The sequence below is a fragment of the Lagenorhynchus albirostris genome, chromosome 1, assembly GCF_949774975.1.
Source record: "Lagenorhynchus albirostris chromosome 1, mLagAlb1.1, whole genome shotgun sequence".
Classification (NCBI taxonomy): domain Eukaryota; kingdom Metazoa; phylum Chordata; class Mammalia; order Artiodactyla; family Delphinidae; genus Lagenorhynchus; species Lagenorhynchus albirostris.
In genome coordinates this window covers 11771991-11796798 of record NC_083095.1, presented here as the reverse complement: position 1 = coordinate 11796798, position 24808 = coordinate 11771991, and the positions used below count along the sequence as shown (strand labels likewise).

Below are 24808 nucleotides of genomic sequence, written 5' to 3'. Positions count from 1 at the left end.
AGAGGGAAGGGAGCATAGTTCTGTGCAGGAAGCCCTCTCCGAGGGTAACACGGGGCCTCCCTGGTGACTGAGGAGGTGTGTGACCCATGGGAAGGTGTCTCTGTTAGCTGATAGGTGAGGGAGTCACACTGAGTGCATTTGGGTGTGAAGCACCGGGATGCCCTCCCTCTGCCCCACGCCACCTCTGCTGAACAAAAGGTGCCCTAGTGCTCCAGGCTCCCAGGCTGGTGGTACCTGCTCATGGCTGGCTGTGCCCTCGGGCCAGTTACTTCAACTCTCTGAGCCTCAGTTTCCTTGAGGATAATGGAGTTGCCATGATGATTAGAAATACAGAGGCTAGAACACAGTAGGCGCTTGGTAAATGGTAGATGATATTATTATGGTTGTGGTTAAAACTTTGAAAATGATAACCCTCTGTTACGAATCAAAAGGCTCAAATCTGAACAAAGCCCACACTGCGAAGTTGGAAGAAGGGGGCAGAGCAACGGTAGTCCAGGCTCAGAATCTAGATTCCAGAGAGCAACAGAATCGAACTGCAGAAAACACCCAGGCCAATCCTCTTTCACTGGTGATGCTCACCTTCTCTGGACTCAGTTTCCCCATCTGTGCAGTGAGGGAGTTTGAACCAGAGCTGGCTCTAAGGGCCCTTTCATTCTGACTTTCAATAGTTCCCCATCCACTGGGAGGCATAGTTGAGTGTGCTTGGGTCTAGTTGGGGCAAATTTGGGGTGTGGTAGAGAACTCAGTAAAAAGACATTGCTTCCTTTTACATCCTAAAATTGTTAAGATGAAATCAAGAGGAGATTGCACCTTATGCCGAGAACAATCAGCATAGATGGCCATGACTCATACCCAGGGCTGCCATGGACAGTTGCCCAGCTTGTGCACTGCTCAAAACTTCCGGGTAGGATTAAATCCGGCTGACGTTCTGCTCGTCAGGTTGTGCAGTTTTGTGCAGGGCTAAGCCACCTCTTTGCTCCCTTGCCAAACGCTGTAATGGGGCACTGGGAGCATGTGGAAGTGGCCCCCTGCTTGGGCCCCTGGCCATGGCTGCTAGATCCTCCCGTGTTCCTTTCCCATTGGCCTCTAGTCAAAGGTACACAGGGCAAAGGTACACAGGGCAAAGTTGCCGTGCCCCAACTCTGAACAGAAGGCCCTGCAGCAAGTCCTGCCCCCAGGGGCCCATGGCTGATGGGGGAGACTGAGGGCTAAGGAGGGATAATGTACACTGAGAGGCTTCAGGGCTGGTGGGGGTGTGCGGGATTTACAGAGGACAGGCTGCTAAATAGACAGGGAAGGGACTCCAGGGCCAGCCAGTGAACCAGGGGCTAAGATGCCCACCCTGGACCAACAGTAAGAGCCAGGGACAGAGAAAGGGAACTGCTTTCAGCACATTTGCAGATCATCATCCTCTCCCAGGTCCCTGAGCTCTAACTCGCCCCCCTGCCCTCCAGTCCCCACCCCAGACCTTCCAGACCTCTGTGTCATCTTTGGCGGAGGGGCTGCTATTCCTCCCTCAGGGCCTGCCTGTGGGGTACCACTCAGCCTCTGCACAGCCAGCGGCAGGGCCCGGGAGGGCCTCAGTTCCTTGTATCCTCACTTGGCCGTTAGAGAAATCAAGTCTCAGAGACTTGAAGGCTTTGGTCTCCAGGCTTGTGGGGGATAGAACCAGGAGCCCCTGCCCGGTCGGTACCGTCTAGGTTTGGGCTTTGCCTGGAACGGGAACAGGAGTTTGCCCCGCTCCGAGCTCCAGTCGTATGGCTGGGCAGCGAGTCAGCTCCAAGAGCACAGGAGATCTGCTGCCTGGCGCCGGCCTGTTTGTTCTCACTTCTCCTGGCAACTCTCCTTCTGCTCGAGCCAGAGCTTCCGGAAGCCCTAGTCCAGCAGCACCCTTCCTTCTGGAGGGGGTAGAGCCATTCTCCCATTTCACAGGTGACCCAGCTGCACTGCAGCAGCGTCTTGAAGTAAATGGTACCAGAGCTGGGCCTGGAGCCACGGGGTCCCCTGGACTCCAGAGAGATTGCCACTCTCCCCACTTCCACCCCTGGCAACGGGGCAGGTAGTTTTCATCTGTCACAGAAAACTGGGCCTGATGATAGCAGCAAACAGTCCTTTTTCCTCCTCAGCCGCAAACTGTCCAGGTGGTGGCTCCCTTGGCAACCATGGTGTTGCCGTGCAGCGGTGGGTCCCACGAGCCAGAAGGCACCTGTGACCTTCCAAGTGGGGAAGGGGCTGAGGGGGCATGGGAGGGACACCTGGAAGAATGGGCCTGGCCTCACCTGTCCGGCCCGCAGGTGACCCCCCAGTCCTGCTCCAGGTGTGAACCACTCCCCAGCCTCTGGTCACATTGGCTTTCTATCCTCAGGCTCTGCACTCCTGGCCTTTTCTGTCAGGGACCCAGCTTGGTGACCTAGGGCCCCTTTTAGGAAGTGGGATCAGAATCCATTAGCATCTGTCTTCCAGCCCATTCAGGGTGATCCGTTTTAGAGAAGGTTGGCTCGACAGTGTCACATAAGGCTCTGGAGTGAGGCCACTTCCTGGGCCCAGACTTCCCCCAGCCAGATGTGACGGCCTTTTCTGAGAGGCCCGAGACCCGATCTCTTCTGCCAACACCGGCCCTTCCTGTGTCCCTCTGGGGACACTGTCCTTCCGGGGCAGTTCTCATCCATCTGGGAATGTGTCCATTCCATAAACGCACAGGCCTTGCTGAGTACAGGGTTTTTTCTTAGATAAAAATCAATGAACATCTCTCCCACCCTCACCCAACCAAATTTTCAATCATAAAAGAGGATGAGCAGGTTGTTTAGAATCTCTGCCCCTCAGGAAGGAGTTTCAGCTAGGTCCTGTGGCCAAAACCACCAGCCAGTTCCCTGTCACCCTGCTCACCGTGAGCCTTCCTCTCGATTTCTAAATCCATTTCCCCTTATTTCTACAGGTATGAGCACATAAATATTTGTCAATGGTTGAATATATAGTGTCCTAGCTAAAGAGTAACTCTGACCCAGCCCTTCCAATGAGGGTCATACCTGGAGATTTAGGTATAATTCCTGTTGTCAACCGAACTGTGTTTGAACAGAGATCTCTTAGGTTAACAAGGGCGTCTGCCAACAAGGAAGACGGTTTGCGTTTCCTGAGTGATCTGTACATTTCACAATTTTAATAACTGTTGGCAAGGCATATTTTCATTCGCGTTTTCGTGTGACCATCTTTTCCTCATCAAAGCCCAGGGTCAGCTTAGGTGAACAGATGCTCATCCTTCACTTGTTAGTAAAGACAAATCAGACCCTAAAGAAGGCACATGCCAATAGCCATTCTCTGCTTAAAATGAACATGATGTAGAATGTCTCACTTGTCGATTTCACTCACCTCAGTCACTAGGAATGTGTGGTAATTAAGCCAGGCTTGGCTAAACTTTACCTTTGGACCAACTATGAAGAAAATGTCTGCAGAGGGACTTAATAGTGCCAGTAAGATTGCACAGGGGACTTTGGTCTAGATAAGGATAATAACGGGTTAAAGACCCCTCATACATTAATTATAACAATAGATACTGCCAAATGCAAAGAAGAGTTGACTGTTCATTAAAGCAGGCTGGAAATATCCCTACGGAATCATTTATGCAGCACCAGCTGAGTGCTTACTATTTCGCAAACTTGGACAGTATTCATTTTTTTCATTCTTTTTTTTAAAAATTTTTATTTATTTATTTGGTTGCATTGGGTCTTAGTTGCGACAGGCAGGCTGCTTAGTTGTGGCAGGCGGGCTCCTTAGTTGTGGCTCACTGGCTTCTTAGTTGCGGCATGTGAACTCTTAGTTGCAGCATGCATGTGGGATCTAGTTCCCAGACCAGGGATTGAACCTGGGACCCCTGCATTGGGAGCGCAGAGTCTTAACCACTGTGCCACCAGGGAAGTCCCATTTTTTTCATTCTTAACATAAAATTTGAAAGACCCTGTTCACAGATGAAAAGACAAGCTATAGTTGGGAGAAAATATTTGCAAATCACACATCTGACAAAGGCTTTGTAACTATAACATAAAGAACTCTCAGGGCTTCCCTGGTGGTGCAGTGGTTGAGAATCTGCCTGCTCATGCAGGGGACACGGGTTCGAGCCCTGGTCTGGGAGGATCCCGCATGCCGCGGAGCAACTAGGCCCGTGCACCACAACTACTGAGCCTCCGCGTCTGGAGCCTGTGCTCCACAACAAGAGAGGCCACGATAGTGAGAGGCCCGTGCACCGCGATGAAGAGTGGCCCCCGCTTGCCACAACTAGAGAAAACCCTCGTACAGAAACGAAGACCCAACACAGCAAAAATAAGTTAATTAATTAATAAACTCCTACCCCCAACATCGTCTTTAAAAAAAAAAAAAAAAGAACTCTCAAAATTAAAAGCAAGCAACCCAAATAAAAATGAGCAAAGGATCTGAATAGACATTTTTCCAAAGTATATATACAAATAGCCAATAAGCACATGAAAATATACTTGACATCACTAATCCTTAGGGAAATGGAAATCAAAACCACAAGGAGATACCACTTCACACCCACGAGGATGACTCGAATCAATAAGACAGACAAAGTACTGGCAAAGGCGTGGAGAAAGTGGAACCTCATCCATTGCTAGTGGGAATGTAAAATGGTGCAGTTGCTTTGAAAAACAGTCCCGCGGTTTCTTAAACATGTAGAGTTACTGTAGGACCCAGCAATTCTACTTCTAGGAATATATCCAAGAGAAATGAAAACATATGTCCATATAAAAATTTGTACACAAATGTTCAATGCAGTATTTTTTGTAGTAGCCAAAGAGTGGAAACAACCCAGATATCCATCAGTGATGAATGAATAAACAAAATGTGGTGTATCCGTCTAACAGAATATTATTCATCCATAAAGAGGAATGCAGTGCTGACCCCTGCTGCAACACGGACATGGACGAACATGCATGAACATTTAGCATGATGCTAAATGAAAGAAGCCAGACCCACAGGTCCACATGCTGTATGATTCTATGTATATGAAAAGTCCAGAACAGGCAAATCCACAGAGACAGAAAGTATATTAGTGGTTTCCAGAAGCGAGGAGGAGGGAGAGATGGAAAGTGACTGCTGATGGGTACAGGGTTTGTTCTGGGGGCTAATGAAAGTGTTCTAAATTGATTGTGATGATGGTTGCACAACTCTGTGAAGATACTAAGATCATCATGCACTTTAAATTGGTGAATTGTATGGTGTGTGAATGATAATTAAACGGTTTTTAAAAATTCAACATTAAAAGAAACTGTCCAATTAGAAAATAGGAAAAGACATGAATAGACACTTGAGCAAAGAGGATGTACACACGGAAGGGCATGCAACATCTTCTTGAAATGCAAATTAGAGAAATGCGAATGAAAACCACAATGAGATATCACTCTACACCTAGTGAAATGGCCACAGTAAAAAATAGTGACAACACCCAGCTGGCGAGGATGGGAAGAAATCGAATCACTCCTTCATCGCTGATGGGTCGTAAAATGGTACAGCCACTTGGGAGGGCAGTTTGGCCCTTCCTTTGAAAATGAAGGGGAGACTTACCATGTGACCCAGCAGTTGCACTCTTGGGCATATACCCCAGAGGAAGGAAAATATATTTTCATGCAGAAGCATGTACATAAATGTTCCACGGCAGCTTTGTGCATAATAACTAAAAACCGGAAATTCCCAGATGTCCTTCAGTGGGTGAATGACCAAGGAAGCTGTGGTACATCCAGACCATAGGTTACTACTCAGCACTAAAAAGGAACGGGATATCGATTCACTCAGTAACTTGGATGACCCTCGAGGGAATTATGCAGAGTGGGAAAAGCCCATCCCAAAGAATATGTACTGCATGACTCCATTTACGACTTTCAATAATGTCATCACAGATATGGAGCAATTTGCTGAAAGCGCCATGCCAGGTGCTGGAGGTACCATGGAGAACAAAAGATACATACACAGTTCCTGCCTTGGCAGTTCATTTGTATTATTGAGTGAGAAAATGAAATTTCTTAAAACAAAACATCTTCTAACGGCTTTCGGTTCTTCATGGACAGCTGACGTTGAGATTGTAAATGCTAGAAGCCAGGCCGGCGTGTCTGGATCCGGAGTCTCCACCTTGTCCCGATTCAGCCTTGATGGTGAGTCATGAGGTGAAAAGTTTCCTTTTCTCTAGGCAGGGACAGGGCCCCAATGTTGTCACCTGTTGTCACCTTGGGACTTAGCAGGTGTGTCTGGTCATTCTCTCTCCTCACTCTTTGAAAGCGGGATGGTTTAGACAGGGTCTGGCATATTCCCACCGCGGTTTCTGCTGAGGAGGCTGGAAGCCGTATACAGTGGAGGAGTTGCTGCTCAGGGATGCAAAGGTGAGCAGAGGGGAGCCGGCATCTTTGTTGGGAGGACCCAGCCGGCAGTGGCTGACACGAGGAGCTTGTCAGCTGTGCCCGCAGTGCTGGGAGGGGCACCGAAGCAGCATGAGTGAGAGGACTCTGGAAACCCATCGGCTTCTGAGAACAATTTACGGAGAGATTTAGGAAATTCAAGAAAAATTTAGAGAATTTACATATATGCTCATTATAAATGCTCATATATGCTCATTATAAAAATCCCAGAAAAACGTAATACAGGAAGTGAAATTCAGTCCACTCTGTATGTGTGCATTTTCTTTTTTTTTAATAATGGCTTTATTGACATGTTTTTATTCCATGTATTCAGTATCATACAATTCACCCATTTAAAGTGTACGATTCAGTGGCTTTTGGTATATTCAGTTGTCTAGCCCTCACCAAGGTCAATGTGAGAACATTTTCAACACCTCAGAAAAGAAGCCCCGTGTTGCACAGTGTGAATGTACTTAATGCCACTGAACTGTACACTTAAAAATGGTTTAAATGCTAAACTTTGTTTTTCATAGTTTAGCACAATAAAAAGAAAAGAAACTCCATCCCCTGTCCCCTGTCCCCTTTCTCCTTAGATAGGATGTACTTTCTATCTCTGGATATTTGGTTCACTCTTGATTCTGACACCAGGAGGCCTGGTCAGCCCAGCTGTCCTTCTCAGAGCCTTCCCTGCGTGCCGGGCGCAGGGCTGGGCATGGTGTCGGTGATGGGCAAAGTGAGACCCGTTCCTGTTCTCAGTCTCACTGTCTGAGAAGCCTCGGCGCACGTCACAGTGTGACCACATATACCCTGCTTCCTGAGCCAGAATGTGTGATTAGGACAGTACCTCCTGCGTGTGGCTTTCCTGTGGGAGAGGTCAGGGTACCAGCAAGGCTTTGAGGCAGAAAGTGGACCTGGAGCTGATCCCTCAAGGCAGGGAAGGGGGAAGCTGGATCCTCCGTGCACCAGGAGACAGCACGAGCAAAGGCCCGGAGGCCAGCAATCCCAAGTCGAGGTTGGCAGGGTTGGCTCCTGCTGGAGACCAGGGAGAATCTGTTCAAGGCACTCTCCTGGCTTCTGGTGACAGCCGGCAATCCTTGGCCTGTAGCTGTATTCCAGTGTCTGCCTCCATTCACATGGTCTTTTCCTCTCTGTGTCTGTGTCCCAGGTCTTTACCTGTCTTCTTTTTTTTTTTTTTTAATTATTATTTATTTTTGGCTGTGTTGGGTATTTGTTGCTGCACACAGGCTTTCTCTAGTTGCGGCGAGCAGGGGCTACTCTTCATTGCAGTGCACGGGCTTCTCATTGTGGTGGCTTCTCTTGTTGGGGAGCACGGCCTCTAGGCTTCAGTAGCTGTGACTCGCGGGTTTCAGTAGTTGTGGCACACGGGCTTAGTTGCTCCGCGGCATGTGGGATCTTCCCGGACCAGGGCTCGAACCCATGTCCCCTGCATTGGCAGGTGGATTCTTAACCACTGTGCCACTAGGGGAGTCCCACCTGTCTTCTTATAAGGACACCAATCATTGGATTTAGGGCCCACCCCATGCATTCTGACCTTGTGTTAACTTGATTCCACCTGACAAGACACTCTTTCCAAATAAGGTCACATTTATAGGTACCTGGGGTTAGGATTGAAAAGTATTTTGGGGGGGACACAGTTCAACCCACAACATGTGGGTACTTTACTATCCTTGTTATACAGCTGAAGAAACCGAGGCGCAGGGAGGATAAGCAATAATGTGCTGGAGACACGTTCACACTCAGGCTGTTTGGCCTGGGCGCCTGCATACAACCACCAGGCCAGTGCAGGACACAGGGCGGTCCTGGAAGCTGAGCTCTACCACCACCCACCGGAACAAAGGATTGTCTAACTCTTACCGGTTTGCATTCACCTCTGCTGCAGGACAGTGTGAGGCTGCCTGTCGGGACTCCCTCAAGTCCCAGGTGTCCCGTTGGGCCCCTGCAGGGAGGACCCTGATCTACGCAGTGGGAGGTCTGAGACTCTAACCAGACGCCCCTGGGGGCCTCTACTCCTCTGGGGTCTCCCTCCCAGACAGACTTTTAGCAGACATTTATTATCTCCCAAACCGCATGCCACACACTGTGCTGGGCACTGAGGGAGACTCAAATGTGGGCAAAGCCCTGGCCCTGGCGTATAGGGGCTCCCCCGGGTGTGTCCTTGGTGTGCAGGGATGCTATTCCCACGAGCAGGACGGGAAGGTACGAGCTGGGGGCTGGGGCAGAAGAGACCTGGTTACAAAGAAACAGACATGAGCCTTGACCATTGCTTGTGCTTTGACAAATCTACAGTTTTCACTATAAAAATGTGATTGGGTCGCTAGAAGTTTGCTTGGCCCCAGCTACAAAAATGAATGAGCCCTGGTCCCTGCACCCGAGGAGCGGACCAGAGTGGGGTAAACTAAGTCTAAAGGAGCTGCAGGCTTTATAGAAAGTGCCAGGGGCACAGCAGAGGGAGGGACTGACTATCTTAAGGGTTTAATCTGTGTCTGCAGAGGTCAGACCATGTCTCAATGATGAAGAAAACCTACTAATTGTTGAGCAGGCCGGGCATAGGAGGCTAGGCTGTTTGCGTGCATCAGCACTAATCCCCCCTTGAAGGATTCTTGAGAAAGGTCTTTACATTCCCATTTTGCAGTTGGAGCAATATCTCCCAACTACGGGAGATCTTTTGGCCAGTTTGTGCTGCTTCCTGTGGAGAGAGTGGGCGATGCATTAACGGGCCACTAGGTGGCGCCATGGGCTGCCTCATGGCCGTTAACTCATAGAGGGTGGTAATTCCATGCACTGATGTTTCGCAGACTTGTCCTTTATGGGCATCTTCCCGGTACCTCCGAGTACTGTAATCTATCTAATATTTTTCTTTAAACTCCCTTTTAAATTTTTATATCTATCCTAATGGGATACCATGGTCTCTTTGCCATAAATGATGAATGTAATCTTTTAAAAAATCATGTTAACTGTGTAGAACAGTGCAATAGTATTAGAAGGAAGGAATGTATTAAAATAAAGCTATTAGAACAAAACGTGTTGGTTCATGTGTCCCCTGTGACCATCTCGCAGATCACCAATGCAGCGGAAAGCTGTCCTAGGCTTTGAAAATAGGACAGCAGGCTGCTGTCACCTAGATGCACGAGTGTTTAGGGTTGGAAGGGCTCCTTCCCTTTGCAGGTGGAGGATCTGAGGTGCTGAGAGGGGAAGGGGTGTACCCAGCATCACACTGCTGATCCCAGGATTGGAGCCAGGCCTGGAACCTGGGTCCTGCCTTCCGCCTCTGCCCCATGGACGCTAGAAGAACCTCAGGAAATTGGAACTGAAGTGTGATGCACACATATTTCCTGGCCCCTCTGAGGCCCAAGAAAGGACACTGTGGGGTCCCACGTGCAGGGAGCATCACCTGTTGGGCATGTGGAACCCGGGGACGAGAGTCGGGAGGTGAGCGATGCACAGATGCTGAGATTCCTGAGGCGCAGCTCACTCAGGTGCTCTGGGCCCCTTGCCCTGGGGCTCTGCAGCAGGGCACGGTGTAGTGCCACGCTTTTCTCTGGGCCGTCCACCCCAGCTTCGGGCACTGCCTGCCATACCCCGGCGCCCTGCCCCTCCGAGCAGCCGTGTCCACCCTGGGGTGGGCTCTTTGGCAAATGCTTTGACCCCTCTTCCTTGTCAAAGCTGGAAAGTATTGGGGTCACCCTCACTCTTGGATTACATGTGTAATCAAACCAAGTGGGGTTCTAACAGGCCCTGGGGTTCTTGGGTAAAAGGCCAGTGGCCCCAGTCCAGCACCCCTGGACCAGTGAACCTCCTGGAGGCCACAGCAGAACAGGGAACCTGTCCTCCTGCTGGCCCCTCACAGCCCTCAGAATTGTCAAGTGGAGATGACCTTGAAAGTTTAGTTCAAGACTGTTTTTTGACCACGCTGTGCAGCTTGCGGGATCTTAGTTCCCAGACTTAGTTCCCTGGATTGAACCTGCGCCCTCAGCAGTGAAAGCACCGAGTCCTGACCGCCAGACCGCCAGGGAATTCCCTCAAGACATTTTCAAATTCTGCTTTTACAATCTAGAGCCTTCTGTGTTATTTTGCTCAAAATGAGGAATGTGTGTTACGTAAGGTAACACCATCTGCTGTAATAGAAAGGCCCCTGGGATCTCAGTGGATTAACACCACAGAAGTTCATTTCTCACCTCCCTGTGGTCCAATGGGCAGCGGATGCACATGCGGCCGCAGCGGGCCGGGTGCCGCAGCAGGTGCTGTGACCTACAGTGAGCACAGGGCAGACACGCCCTCCAGGGACCTTCCTCCCCTTTGACAGGGACACTCATCCAAGGCCTCTGTCCTCTCTCCTCAGTATTGTACCTGGAAGGCTCGGTTCTTGTGTTTGAGGACATCTTCAGACTGATCGCATTCTACTGTGTCAGTAGGTGAGTAGCCCAGGCCCCCAGGAGGGCATCTGATGGCAACAGATGTCCATGCGACCTTGGGTGGGGACGGGGTTGTCACAGAGAAGCCCCAAGAGGGAAGTGTGCCGCCCACAGGGTGCAGAGAGAGGGGACAGTCCCCTGGCTTCACCCTGGTAACTGTGAAGGGGGGTGCTGGCTCTGCTGCTTGCTTGGATCGGCCAGTAAAGTCCCCTCCCTCACCACCACCTGCCCCCTTTGCTCACTGCCCGTCATAGCAGCTTCCTGTATTCCGGCTTCCAGGACAGCTTGGAGTCCTGTGTGGACCTGACCCGCCCCGTTGGAGGAGTTATAGAAGGAACTTCCTGTGGGAACAGCAGGAAGGGCTAATACCCTCCCTCCGTGGGAGAGGGCTTGTGATTGTGAAGCAGCTGCTGGGTGGAGAGGGTGTCTGGTAACCACCTTCAGAGCTGCTCTATTTATTCAGGACCGGTGGCAGGTCGACACGAATTGAAAAATACATTTTGGTGCCAAAACCCAATGGCTTAAGCTACAGGGACTTAAGCAGAGCTGGGCAAGGTGTCTTGGGGTCCAGGGCCCCAGGCTCACCTCCCCCTGCTTCAAAGAGACCATTCATGTTGCCTCTGGTGAAAGCCTCACTCAACCCAGAACACCACCACCCCCATCTACGAGGACCCTTCTGGACCCCGTGGGCAGAACAGGTGACGCTGACAATAAGCTGCTGCCTGTTGAGGGCCCTCCAGGTACCCAGCATGGCGCTAGAGTTCTATATCCATTCTCTTTTTAAATCTTGCAAACAGTTCCACCCGGTAAGTGCTCTTCTTAGTCCCATTTTACAGATGAGGAAGCCGAGACTTTGAGAACTTGCTCAAGGTCGCGTAGCTGGTAAATGGCAGCGTGGGGATTCAAAGTAGATAGAGCTCCAGGGTCCATGATCTTTTCTACAGCCGCCCCACTGTGTGCACTCCACGATGATTCCTGTGACCTGGCGTGTCCTTCTAGGCCCACGAAGCAAAGCATCTGCGGCTCCCTGACCCTTTGTAAGTTACGACACGTCAAGCTCTCAGAGTCAGGCCCTCTCCTATTCTGAGAAGTTCTACCTCAGTACAAGGCACTAGTCTAGTGTTTGGCCCATGCTGGGTGCTTCGAGTGAGCGAGTGAGTGAATGAATGATGACATCATTGCAGAGCCCAGAATTTGAGCTAATCTTAATCTCTCAACTACCTCTTCGGTAAAATGGGAACGATAATACCCATGCTGTAGAGGCTGGAGGAAGAAGTAAGATAAAGGGACAGACGATCTGCATTTATAACAAACCTCTCTGCAAACCAGGGTTTGGCAACCGCTTCTAAGAAAATGATAGTAACAGCTTAGCTGGGGGTCTCCTAGGGGCACACTTGGAAAGGAGGATCCATGTGCAGGGGGCGCTAAAGGACCTGCCCCCAAGGAGGAAGCGACAAGGGAGGGGAGCAGGACAGAGACCGGAGAGAAACCCAGCAAGGGTCCATTGCAGGGGCCGTCCCAGCCTCAGCCAGATCCCTCCAGCAGCTCTGGAGCATAAAGCAGACCTCGGGGTCCACTATAAAGCCACGGGGCTGGGCTTCTGTACCCCAGGCCAGCACACCCAGGCATTCGTGGCTCTCTGTAGGGCCACTGGGGCAGGCAGTGAGGCTCCAGTGTGTCAGGACAAGCCTCTGAGGGTCACGGGTGCTGGCCCTCAGGAGCAAACCCCTCCGAGGCTGGGCTGTGGGAGCACAGAGCTGGTGAAAGGCATCCGAGGGGTCCGGGTGGGACTGTGGCAGTGACTGCTACAACCAGCTCTGTGGACCGGGCGTCTGTGTTAAGTCAGGTTTGTGCTGCACGCTGCCCACAGAGCTCTTTCTAACCCTGCACGGTGCTGCCGGGGAGGTGTTTAAAAATGGGGATTCCTGACCCACACTCAGACTCAACGCTGAGAACCCCTGGGCGTGGATCTGAGAATCCGCATCTTAGCAGCTCCCCCAGGAGCTGATCCAGAATTAACTAATACAAAAGTATTAATGCCTGTCCATAGGGTTGCTGTGTTACAGTAGTAGTAATAATAATAACATGATGTGATATAAGGACCAAACTGGGTAACACCCAGCCCGATACTTGGCACATAGTAGATGCTCAACGAACACCCCCATCCTGTGTATGCATTTCCTTGGATCAGAAGAGGTGACCTCTGGATAAAGTGCTGAACTGGATGCTGGAGGTGGGGTGGCAGACATGCGTGAAATCCTTGAGCAGTACTGGCTTATGGAGAATGAGGGGGTCCGTGGTGCGGCCTTGAAGAATGTGTAGAGTCTAAGTAGACGTAGGTGGAAGGGACGAGGGGGGCATTCCCTCTCTGCAGAGCTCAGAGGTGGCAATGAGCAGGGGACAGTCACTGTAGGAAGATGACACTTTGGGAGGCAGCAAGGAGGCCCCGAGTGCAAGGGAAGGCTCTGTGGTGGGCAGGAGTGGGGAGCAGGCTGGGGCAGGCCCTGGACGCCGGGGTCCCAGGCTGGGCTGTGGTCGGCAGCCACCACTGCAGCATCTTGAGCAGTACGCAGAGGAGGTGGGGAGGGGGTGTCAGAGATTGCCCTGGTGGTCGGGGGTGGCTGCCGGATGAGCCGAGCGATTCTGCTGGCCATTTCAATATATGCAGTGGCCCCGGAGCCTTTGGAAACCCCAGTGGCAGGCCAGACAGCCAATCAGGTAGACAGGCAACACCGGGATGAATTCTGCCACCCTTCAAACTGAGAGATCGAGGTAGTGGTGACCGGGCAGGGCCTGAGGTGGGAATGCGGCACTGAGGGCCCGTCCGGTCTGGGTCCAGGCCTGGCGTGGCTGGAAGGGCTGACAGGAGGCCCACAGACGGCCTCAGATGCTCAGAATCACACAACTATGACAATGAAGCAAAGATCGATGGGCCACGCCCACCCCATTGACAATGGAGAAGCCAAAGGCCACAACCCAGGAACTCAAAAAGGCCCAGGATCTTCTCCCACCTTCCCCCATCCTGCTATTCCATAAGCAGAGTGTTTTTCCCCCGTGAAAACACTTCCCATGAAGGGGTGGGGGCACCCCGCGGAGCAGCACAGCCTGTATTGATGGGCAGAGGTGGTCTGGGAAGCTCCCCGGCGACCCGCATCCCAGGCGGCCTCTGCTCTGCTCTCCCCCAATCCAGTTCCCCAAGTTTAGACGGGTCCATTCGGCAAACACTCTTTGAGCCTCTGTGGTGTGTGCTAAGGGCTCTGGGGGCATCAGAGACGTGCAAAGCTGCCCGCCCCTTCCAGGAACTTCCAGGGCTCTCATGTAGTTCAAAGGGAGGAGACGGCGGGTATGGTATAGACAGTAAGGCCATGAAGACCCCCGGGGACAGGCGGCCATCACGCAAGGCTGTCAGTGGGCCTGGACGGATGGGATTTCAATGACTCGAATCAGGGTTTGGGGAGAAGGTTGACAGAGTGGGGATACGGCTGAAAATGGGGGTCGGGGTCACACTGTGACGGGCCTTGAATGCCGGGCTGAGACGTAGAATTGGGACCAGCCATCCTGGGGCCCCTGCAGGGCCACACTCGCCTTCCTGCCCCACGGAACAGCCCTGGGCTTGAAGTTAGGAGGCCTGGGGCTCAGCACACTCTGCCCTCCACCCACCGTGTGTCCAGGCCTGGACATCTTCCTTTCCCTCTCTGGGCCTCAGTTTCCCCATCTGTACAATAAAGGGGGAGGGTGTCTAGATCCCTTCTGGGAGATCTCTGGAGAGATCGCTGAAAAGATCCCCATTCAGACCAAAGGCAGCAGATAGAGCTGGCTATGTCGTCAGCGGTGTCTGTCTGGCTGTGTGCTCGCCAGCGGGTACCTGGCTGTAGGTTCACCGGGGAGTCTGGCTGTGCACCCGCTGCAGGTCTCAGCGCGGAGCAGCGGGGGTCAGAGGACTGGAAGGGGTGGGTCACTCGCCTTACCCAGAATAGCACCTTTAGAAGAAGCTGCCGGGACTTCCAGGACCAAGAAAACTGGGGATAAAGCCTCTCCCCCGACCCGCTCCATGCCCAGGGAGGGTCTTAGCATCCCTGAGGCCAGTGCAAGCACAGGACCCGGATCTGGTTGCTCCCTCAGCCTCGGGACTCCTCCCCTCGGCCCCAGGGAAGTTTCCAGTCTGTGTGGCGATCCCAGCCGCCAGCGGGGTTGCCAGAGTTCTTCCTTTATGGGCTGAGGATTTGGGGGCGGTGGGGGGCCGAGAATGGACACACAGGCCCCTCCCCGGACTTGACCTCCGACCCCTCGTGTCTCCACAGAGATTTACTGCCCTTCAAGCTGAAGCTGCCCCAGGCCATCCTTGAGGCCAGCAGCTTCACAGACCTCAAGACCATCTCCAACCTGGGCCTGGGTAAGTCCCCTCTGGGGTCAGGGGAGGTGGCTGAGCCTTAGGAAGTGGAGCCCCTGGATTGCCCCCCGCTGACCGCCTGTGCAGATGGACGGCCCCTCAGGCTGACCCCGAGCTGGATCCTGAGTCCCAGCTCCCACGGGACCACCCGCACCCCTGCCCCAGGTGCTGAGCCCCTGTAGCAGGGAGATTCTCCCTCTTTTCGGAGTGGCGCCCTTAACAGCTGTCAGGAGGTCTGATGCACAGCCTTGCTGGGTCTGAGGGAGCTGGGTCTGGTCAGGACCCACACAGGCTGACCTGGTGGCAGGGCGTGGCCCGGGAGAAGCTGGACCAAACGCCAGGGGACTTCTCAGCGATGGCCAGGAACCTGGGCCCCAGCCCCGCCCTCGTCAGAAGGAAAAGCAGCGTGAACGTGATCATGAGCTAGAGTGTGCCCCCCACTCCCTTGCCTGTCCCTGCCCAACCACCTGATTCAGCACACCCACCCTGCCCCTTACCCTTCTGACCTTTTGAGGGATGACGAGGGGAGAGTAAAAGACAGGAGCGCTTCTGATCCCAGCCCTTCCACGTAATAGTAAGAAGAGCTCACGTTTACCGGGCCCTTTCCATGGGATGGGCTTTGCTGAGCCAGTGCCAACCTCTGACACGGCCTCTCCATGCTAACCGTCAGGGAGCCCAAGCTCACCAAGTCTGGAGCTGCCAGGAAGACAAGCCAGCCGCCTCTATGGGCCCCCAATCCTAGGCAGAGGTCAGGTCTCTTTATAAACAAAGCAGTTAATAAGTCCTTATCAAGACTAAACCACACAGGGAATGTAGCCAGTGTTTTATAGTGACTTTAAATGGAGTATCATCTATTAAAATTTTGAATCACTCTGTTGTGCGTCTGAAACTAACATAATATTGTAAGTCAACTATACCTCGATGTTTTTATTAAAAAGTCTAAACCGCACCCAGGAACCTGCACCACACATGGCTGAGCACAGCAGCACATCTTCACCAGTGCTGGTTGAATGGAGGAGAGGGTGATGGAGAGGGCGGACCCAGGGTGCAGAGGAAGTTAGAGGCACACCTGGGATCAGAGGCGATCCCCCCTGGCTCCCAAGCCAGCCACTGTCCACCACCCAGAGAGGCCTCTAGACAGCAGTGCAAGAGATGCCACAGGCAGCTCGTGGTCAAAGGCCAGGAAGTAGGAGGAGTCCAGGCCCTCGGATGTCCGCATTTACTGAGCACTGACCTCTTAATCTGCACTGATGCATCAGATCTTCAAACAACCCTGTAAAGCAGGTTCTGTTATTGTGATCCCCACTTTATGGCAGAAGAAACAGACACCAGGGGTTGAGTGACATGTCCAGTGTCACAGGAGGGCTGTGACAGGCAGCTGGGCTCCAGCCCTCACCCACTAGCTTGTGCTGCCCCTTAACTCCTTATCCAGGCTCTCCTAGGTCCGGTGACCCAGTTTATAAACTTCAGGGCCAGTTTTCAGTTGATATTGGGGATAAACACTGAACTTGGGCCCCAGATGTTATAGTTGTTGGGCTCTTACCCTTCCAGAAGCTTCATGTGGGACAGGTGAGAGTCTTGTAACTCATACAGTCCAAGTGACACCCCTCCTAAGGTCTAAAATGGCACAGGTGGCGCTCTCATTGCCGCGCCCTCGGCGCTATCTTGTGCAGTCCTTGCATCCCCATTTTAAAGATAGAAAGTCAGTTCTTAGCACAGGCGAGAAACTTGGCCAGGGTGCTCCAGGCAGGCAAGAGCAAAGCTGGGATGCGTGCCAGGGGCTTCTGACTCCCGGCGCAGCCCCTCCACTGCCCCTCAGCTGCACCTCACGACCTTCTCAGTTCTTTTGCAACGAGCAGTCAGCTGCCAGTTTTGAGGCCAAGTTGGGAGGGCAAGTGAGATGCATGCGCTCCATCAGGAGAGGCTTACCTGTGAGAGGAGGGTCGGTGAGCAGCCTCACTGTGGGTAGGTTGGGGCAGGCGTCCCTAAGACCCACTGCCCCAGGGACCCGCAGTTTCCTCTCACCTGGGGTGCAGGGACGGGGCTGCCCCTAAGCCTTAGGAACGGCTGTATGAAAGACAAGCTGCTCCTCTGGGAAGAAGCACATTCCTTTCTGGAATAGACAAGCCCTTCTATCCTGGGTGAGCTTCACCTGGGGCACGTTGAGGAAGTGAGAGCGGAGGCGCCCTCTGGGAAGCAGGCGGCAGTTCCGATTGTGTGTCCTTGGGGAGGGGATTTAAATGGAATCTGAGTGCATTGAAGCTTAGGAATCGGGGTTCTTTTTTTTAATTTTTTGGCCACGCCACGCGGCACGTGGGATCTTAGTTCCCCGACCAGGGATCGGACCCACGCCCCCTGCGTTGGAAGCACAGAGTCTTAACCACTGGACTGCCAGGGAAATCCCAAGAACCGGAGGGTTCTGATCAGGCCTGGTGTCCCCAAGGGCTGAAGGTCAGAAGCGAGGTTCACCAGAATAGGTTTTCCCTGGAGCCGAGGAACGGTTAACTTTTCAGTCCTTCCCCAGAATGGACGGAGACCCGGAGCCGAAAGGGCACATCCTGTCAGAGGCCAGAGGCCCTGGCTCTGGGATGCGCAGACCTCCCTGACCTTCACCTGCGGTTGTGATGATAAATATGCCAAGAGCAGCACTTGCCAAGGGCCCAGACACACCAGGCATCGTGCCCAGCGCGTCACACGTTGTTCTGGGCAAGGCACTCTTGTGGCAGAGAAGTGAAACCCACTCAAACGAGCTTAGATAAAAGGGGGCTTAGTGAAAGGCTGCCGGGAAATCTCCGTGATAGGAGCAGAAGGTCAGCCGGGCTTTGCAGGCAGCAGACGCTCATCTCTGCACACAGCTCAGCCTCCTCCCTAAGCCCTGGTTCCCGCTCCGACCTGCCGCCGGCCAGGCTCTGACTCCCGACCTGGTGATCTCATAGTTGGAATAAGTTTCCGAGGCCTATGTGTCTTCTATCGCTAGTGTCGGCAGTGGTTCTTTTTCTGGCGCTCTACTCACTTTTTACAAAATGAATAGAATGTCCTGAGTATCCAAATCATTGCACAAGCCCTGCCGTTCAGACAGGGATGACGTTGCTGAAACGGGGCTACCGACCTCCAGGCTCAGCACCACGGGATCGCCCAGAATGTTTGCTCGTGAGCTGATGTAAGAAAGTCTGAGTTTGGCCTTGGAAAAGCCAACGTTCAAAAGGTCTATGTAGGTATAAGCTTGGGCCCGCAAAACTAACGTAGGGGGCAGCTCGGCACTAAACTGCATGCAGTTGATTCTGAGTGCAAAAGGACTCTAGGGAAAGCGGTGACAGATAGGGGTTAGATTTGCAGAGGTTCTCAGACATATTTGTAGTATGTATATGTTTTAATATTTTTAAAATATGTTTAGAAAAAGCATATGTTCTATAGTGCTTCCAAGTTTGCCTGTAACTTGCTTTTTCCTTTACATTATATAATGAGAATTTTCCTACTTATTAAAAATTCATTGAGTAAAGCAATTATACCCCAATAAAGATGTAAAAAAAAAAAAAAATTCATTGAAAACTCCAGATTGAACGGCTGTCCAACAGCCCGTCTTTAGGATGCCACAACAACATTCACCCACTGATCTCACCAGACTTTCTAGCTGTTTCCATGGCATCTGGAATACTTGGCTGCATTTACTCGTCCCCTCTTTGTTCTGCCGGTAGCCCAGGGCTCCTCAAGTGTGAAACCTTTGTCACCTTTGCCTTCAGGGTCTACAGCCCAGTACCTGGCCTGGCCCGGGGCCTCTGAGGGTTGTAGGAGTGGACGGCTGGCAGAAGGCATCCCCAGCTGAGACACAGGAAGCCACAGGGCCAGCAAAACATCTGCCTCAGTCCGAGGGCAGCACAGAGGCAGTGAGGGCACAGGCCCTTAGGGGAACTGCGACCACTGAGCTGAGCTTGCCCAGTGCCGGTGGGCGCAGATGCCCACAGCCGGGCCAACCGCAAGGCCTGCATGACAGCGTTCTGCTTCTCCCCTGGCCTTGGCATTGTGTAGGCTGCAGAGAATGTTACCTACTTCCTTGTTCTGTTTTTTTTTTGCGGTACGCGGGCCTCTCACTGTTGTGGCCTCTCCCGTTGCGAAGCACAGGCTCCGGACGCGCAGGCTCAGCGGCCATGGCTCACGGGCCCAGCCGCTCCGCGGCATGTGGGATCTTCCCGGCCCGGGGCACAAACCCGTGTCCCCTGCATCGGCAGGCGGACTCTCAACCACTGTGCCACCAGGGAAGCCCTACTTCCTTGTTTTTAAGCATAAAGACCTATGCTGCCACTGAGTTCCCTAATAGGCCCTCAGACCCCAGGGTGCAGCTCCTCACCCCTCAGAGCGGCATTCGCTTTGGGGCCTCTGCCCTGCGAGGTACAACCACCAGGCCTATCTTAGGGGCAGGGGAGTGGTTCCTAATCACCCAGGCCCCGGGCCCATTTCTGTGAACCCCACTATCTGTTCCACTCTTGTAGGAATACAGATCTGGGCGGTGGAGAATGTGTTCTTTTTTTCTGTGCATGATGGACCCCCCCTGCTCTCCTGAGGCGGGCAGTCCAGCTGGTGGTCCATCACTTATGGAGCTCTTTGCCCTCCTTTTTGCCTCCCTCTTCTCATTTTCTCACTTCTTCTCTTCTTGTCTTTAGACCTCTTCCCATGGTTCAGGAGGAAACCAGAGAAGTACAGTCCTAGGGTTGGTCTCTCCCGTCAGTGTGCACCAGGACTGCGGAGCCCAGGGGAGTGTAGGTGAGGCCTGAATGTGTCAGGAAGGCTCCACCAAACAGGGGACATTTGACCTGAGTGTTGGAGGATGAGTAGGAGTTTGCCAGGTGGAGAGGGTGGGAAAAGCATTCCAAGCAGAGAGAACACATTAGCCAAGACCTGAAGGTGTGGTGGCCCGTGGCGTGTTCAGGAAGAAGTGAACAGCAGAGAGAGCGGGTGGAGATCAGTAGGCAGCGCTGGGAGGGTGTGCAGGGCCAGATCCCACAGGCCTTGAATGCCAGGCTAAAGGTTGGGAAGCGATTCTGAACAAATAGAAATCAAGGGCCCACCGTACGCCCAGCACAGAGCCACAAGGAGTAGAATGGATTGGGGGCGGGATGGGGGCATGGAGGCAGCCTATGGCCACGAGCTAGGTGAGCGGTAATGGGAGTGTCCGAGCATGGGTGGGCGGTTCTCTTGATCGTCTACCCCATAACTTGCACCTTCTCCCAAAGGAAGGGTCTTATGAGAACTTGGAGGTGAGCCTCAGGGGCCTCAGCTCACCTATGGGGCTGCAGCCCAGTCACCTTAGACTGGCCGCCTGCTGCTCCTTGCTAAGAAACCTTCCAAGGAGACCATGCGAAGTACCCAGGAGAATGGACCGGTCATGGAGGGGTCATAGCTGCCCAAGAAAGTGAAGCATAGGGCCCGGGCAGCCCTCAGGAACAACCCGCCTGGATCTAGGGAGAGCCTGGAGACGCACCCTCCCCCTCCGGGCTCTCTACGTCCTCAGGTGGTGGCTGGCATGGGCACAGAGCCTGGCATGTCAGAAAGTCCCACAAAAATTCGTCATCTGATGCTGTGGAGACAGCCGGCCACGGCACTTCCAGGCTTGGGAGCCTCTGCCCAGGACGGGGCTGAACCATGAGTCCCACCCTGCTCCCCTGTGGATGCGCACGGCTCTCTTTCAGTCAGTTTCTCGGCAGCCCCACCGTCCTGGGATTACACCTTGCTCACCTTCATTGGGTTTCTGACCCCTTTGGCCAGCAAGGTGGCAAACACCCACAGCCCCGAGAGTGCCCATCCCTTAGGGCGGGCACGCACACGTGCACACACATGCACGGCTGCCCTTGGCCATCTTGCAACATCTCCTTTCTTTCGATGTCAAGAGCCTGTTGTGTTCTTACCACATTCCCCGTTCTGGGGTGCTCACCACCCCACTACTCATTCACGCCAGGAGAGCAACCAGGATGGGAAGTGTCGCAAGTTCCTATGAAGGGCGGCCCAGCACACGGCTCTATTTATTTATTTATTTATTATTATTTTTTAACATCTTTATTGGAGTATAATTGCTTTACAATGGTGTGTTAGTTTCTGCTGTGTAACAAAGTGAGTCAGCTATACGTATACATATATCCCCATATCCCCTCCCTCTTGCATCTCCCTCCCACCCTCCCTATCCCACCCTTATAGCTGGTCACAGAGCACTGAGCTGATCTCCCTGTGCTATGCGGCTGCTTCCCACTAGCTATCTGTTTCACGTTTGGTAGTGTCTATATGTCCATGCCACTCTCAGCTTTAGAGCTAGTGTGACCTAGTTCAAATTCCAGCTCCTTCACTCACCACCCCGGTGACCGTTCATCTCCCTGGCTTTCTCATCGTCATCTGCCACACGGGGACAACATGAGGACTTACACCAGAGGCCTGTGGTCAGGGATCGGTGAGATGGTCCCTGTAGAGCAAGGAATCCCCAACAGCCAGAACGCAGTGCACGTTTGTTCCTCGTATTGTCTTTGATGCTGTTTTTGGTGGTTTTCTTACTGATGACTCCCTCCCAGAGGTAAACAGCCCTGAGTGAGAGGCTAGAGGCCTGTCTCCATCACTAACAATGAGTTTGCACTATCGGTCTCTGAAATGAACGCGTGGAACGAGACCTGGGTTCCAAACTCCTCCGAAAGGAGCTGCTGAGGGAGCTTGCAGTGACCTGCCAGCCAAGTGACCTTGTTCTCAAAATGTGCTCCTGTGGCCTTTTGGGAGCATCCCGAGCTTTTGTCAGATTCTCCGTAGAGCCTGGTACCGAGAGGTCAAGAACTCCTCTGAGCTAGTCGAGCCCCAGCGCCCTTTCAGCTTGGACGTACCATGCCCGTTACCCAGAACAAGCCTGGCGCTGACCATCAGTGTGGGCCTGCTTTGGTGGCCCCGCTTTGGTGGCCCCAGCTAAGGGCGGAGTTAAGAGCAAGGCATGTGCTGGGACTTAACTCAGCAGTGCAGGAGCTCCAGCTCTCTGAGCTGGGGGCACAGGGCAGCTTCCTGTTTTAACACAGATTGGCCAGAGGCAGAATCATTTTGCAGAGGGCAGGCATTCCCCCACTTGGGTGGTCAGGTCTGAGCTCACTGGCTACAATCCATAGTTCATTCTTCCCGCTGTGACAACTGCAGTGGCCCAAACAGGCCCAAAGCAACTTCTCTGTCGGGACCCCATCCTAGGGATGACTAGATGAAGGCCTAGAAAGGTCCGGTGACCTGCCCCAGAGCACCCAGCCGGTCAGCATCGGGAGCTCCGGGGTTCTGCCCCCTCCATCCCCGTACGTACCTGCACCCTGGGGCATGGGTGCCCCCCCCACCGTGGGGTCTCACACGCCAGGGGACAGGACTGAAGCTGAGCCTGTCACCAGCACCGTCCAGGCCCCAGCCCGACACCGCAGGGGAGGATGGCGTGGGGCTTCCCCTCTCAAAGCAGGAAGTAGTGGGAGAGGTTTAAAACAGTCCAAGAGGGGAAACCAACCCTCTGAGCGGTGAAGCAAGCACTGTGTGGCCTTCCCTCGCCCTGCCCCCCGTGCAGCCCACAGACACCGCCCGGGCCAGGCTGGGGCCCGGCTTCAGGACTGACCGCCTCTCCCTCCCTCATCTCGACAGGATTCTGGGACTCCTCGCTGAACCCCCGGCCAGGAGGTGGGAGCCCAGTGGAGGCCCCGAGAGACCCAGCCCCGGGAGCGCCCCCCGCCTCCATTCTCAGGTCATCTGCCCATTACGAAAACTGCTCGTGTGAAATCGAGCTGTCCGTAGGAAACGGCCGCCTGTGGTTTGTGAATCCCGTCTTCATCGAGGACTGCGGCAGCTCCCTGCCGGCTGACCAGCCACCCCCGGGAAGCTGCCCCTTGCCGTTGCCTCCAGCCTCCGAGGCCACCTTCCCCACCTCCAGGTGGGCCCCTCGCCGCCCAGCCCCCCCTCCCCCGCCGCTCCCCCTCCATCCCCCCAGCTCCAGCCGGCCTCCTCCCCCCGGCCCCCCTCTGGCCTGCCCTCTGCCCGGTTCTCCCTCAGCGGCTGCTCCCCCGCCTCCGCATCCCAAGGCCCTTCCCCCCTCACCCCCAGCGTCTGGCCCCCGCCTGGCACCCCACACCCCAGGCCCCCCAGAGCTTCCAAGCCAGCCACCCATGACAGCCTGTGAGAGGCTCCCGCGTCCCCTCGCAGGCCTGGGCCCCCTCAGGGAGGAAGAGATGAAGCCGGGGGCAGCCCCCAGCCCCTTGCAGTCCCCCGTCCCTCCAGCGCCCACGAAGAAGAGCCTCCCCGCCGCCCCTCCCAGACGCCGCATCGCGGAGAAGGCTTCCCTGGAGGACCAGAGTGCAGGGAAGGCGGACAGGGGGGCGGCAGCGGAGGGGGACCCCATGGGTCTTTCCAGGGCATCCCCGCTCCGCCTGCCTCCCCAGGGGACCTCCGGCAGCCCTGGGGACGGGCCTCAGAGAACCACAGAGCAAGGCCAGGAAGCAGCGGCCAAAGCCGGCGATCTGGGCAGCATGCCAGAGCCTCCGAGGAAGATTCCACAACCCCCAGTCCCACCTCCCAGGAAGAAACGGCTCTCCCGGCAGCTGGTCTCGGTCCTCCCAATTCCCCTGGAGACTGCCGAGCTTTCCACGGACGGGGAGGCCCCCGAGAACCCCAGGCCCGGTCCACTTGGAGAAGGCCAAGGTCCTGCCCCCACGGCTGGCACTCAGAGCCCGCATGCCCGGCCCGGGGCCCGGCCCCAGAGCACCCCGGAGTTCAAGGGCTCCCTGGCCTCCCTCTCGGACAGCTTGGGGGTGCCCGCCTCGGCCACAGACCAGGACTCCTACTCGACCAGCAGCACAGAGGAGGAGCTGGAGCAGTTCAGCAGCCCCGGCATCAAGAAGAAGTCGTCGATGATCCTGGGCAAGGCCCGCCACCGCCTGAGCTTCGTGAGCTTCTCCAGCGTCTTCAGCGCCTTCCTCTCCAACAACCGCAAGCTGTACAAGAAGGTGGTGGAGCTGGCCCAGGACAAGGCCTCGTACTTCGGCAGCCTGGTGCAGGACTACAAGGTGTACAGCCTGGAGATGATGGCGCACCAGACCTCCAGCATGGAGATGCTGCAGGAGATCCGCACCATGATGACCCAGCTCAAGAGCTACCTGCTGCAGAGCACCGAGCTCAAGGCCCTGGTGGACCCCGCCCTGCACTCCGAGGAGGAGCTAGGTCGGTCCGCATCCTGGGGCAGGGGCTGGGAGCCGGGGGGAGCCAGGGATAGACCCAGATGATCCTCCCTTTCCGTGAACTAACCCCTCTGCTGTTCTGTCTCCTCCTTCCGAGTTCGGCCCATGGGCCCAGTTAGATGGCAGAACCTCAACCACCTGAGAGCTGGGCAGGACCCCACCCTCAGGATGCTCCTGGTTTTGTTAGGGAGACAAGTCAGCAGGAGCGATTAGCGGCCAAAAAACAAAAAGCACGAACACACATGGCTGCGGAGGGTCAGAGGCAGTCCCTGCAGGAGATCTGGTGGCTGCAGAGATGTAGAGACCCTAGAGGGCATGGACCCTCTTATTCTGTAGATGAGGAAAAAGGCCCGGGAAGGGGAATGGACTTGG

The 24808-nt window shown here is 54.2% G+C and overlaps 1 protein-coding gene across 2 annotated transcripts in view; it reads left to right on the top strand.

Moving 5' to 3' along the window:
- RIN3 (Ras and Rab interactor 3) overlaps window positions 1–24808 on the top strand; it is a 118979-nt gene that overhangs the window by 71022 nt on the left and 23149 nt on the right. For both annotated transcript variants that reach the window (XM_060167695.1, XM_060167770.1), the window contains exons 4-6: window positions 10759–10831; window positions 15133–15224; window positions 22851–24419. In XM_060167695.1, the coding sequence (XP_060023678.1) occupies window positions 10759–10831; window positions 15133–15224; window positions 22851–24419 (1734 nt within the window). The remainder of the gene's footprint in view (window positions 1–10758; window positions 10832–15132; window positions 15225–22850; window positions 24420–24808) is intronic.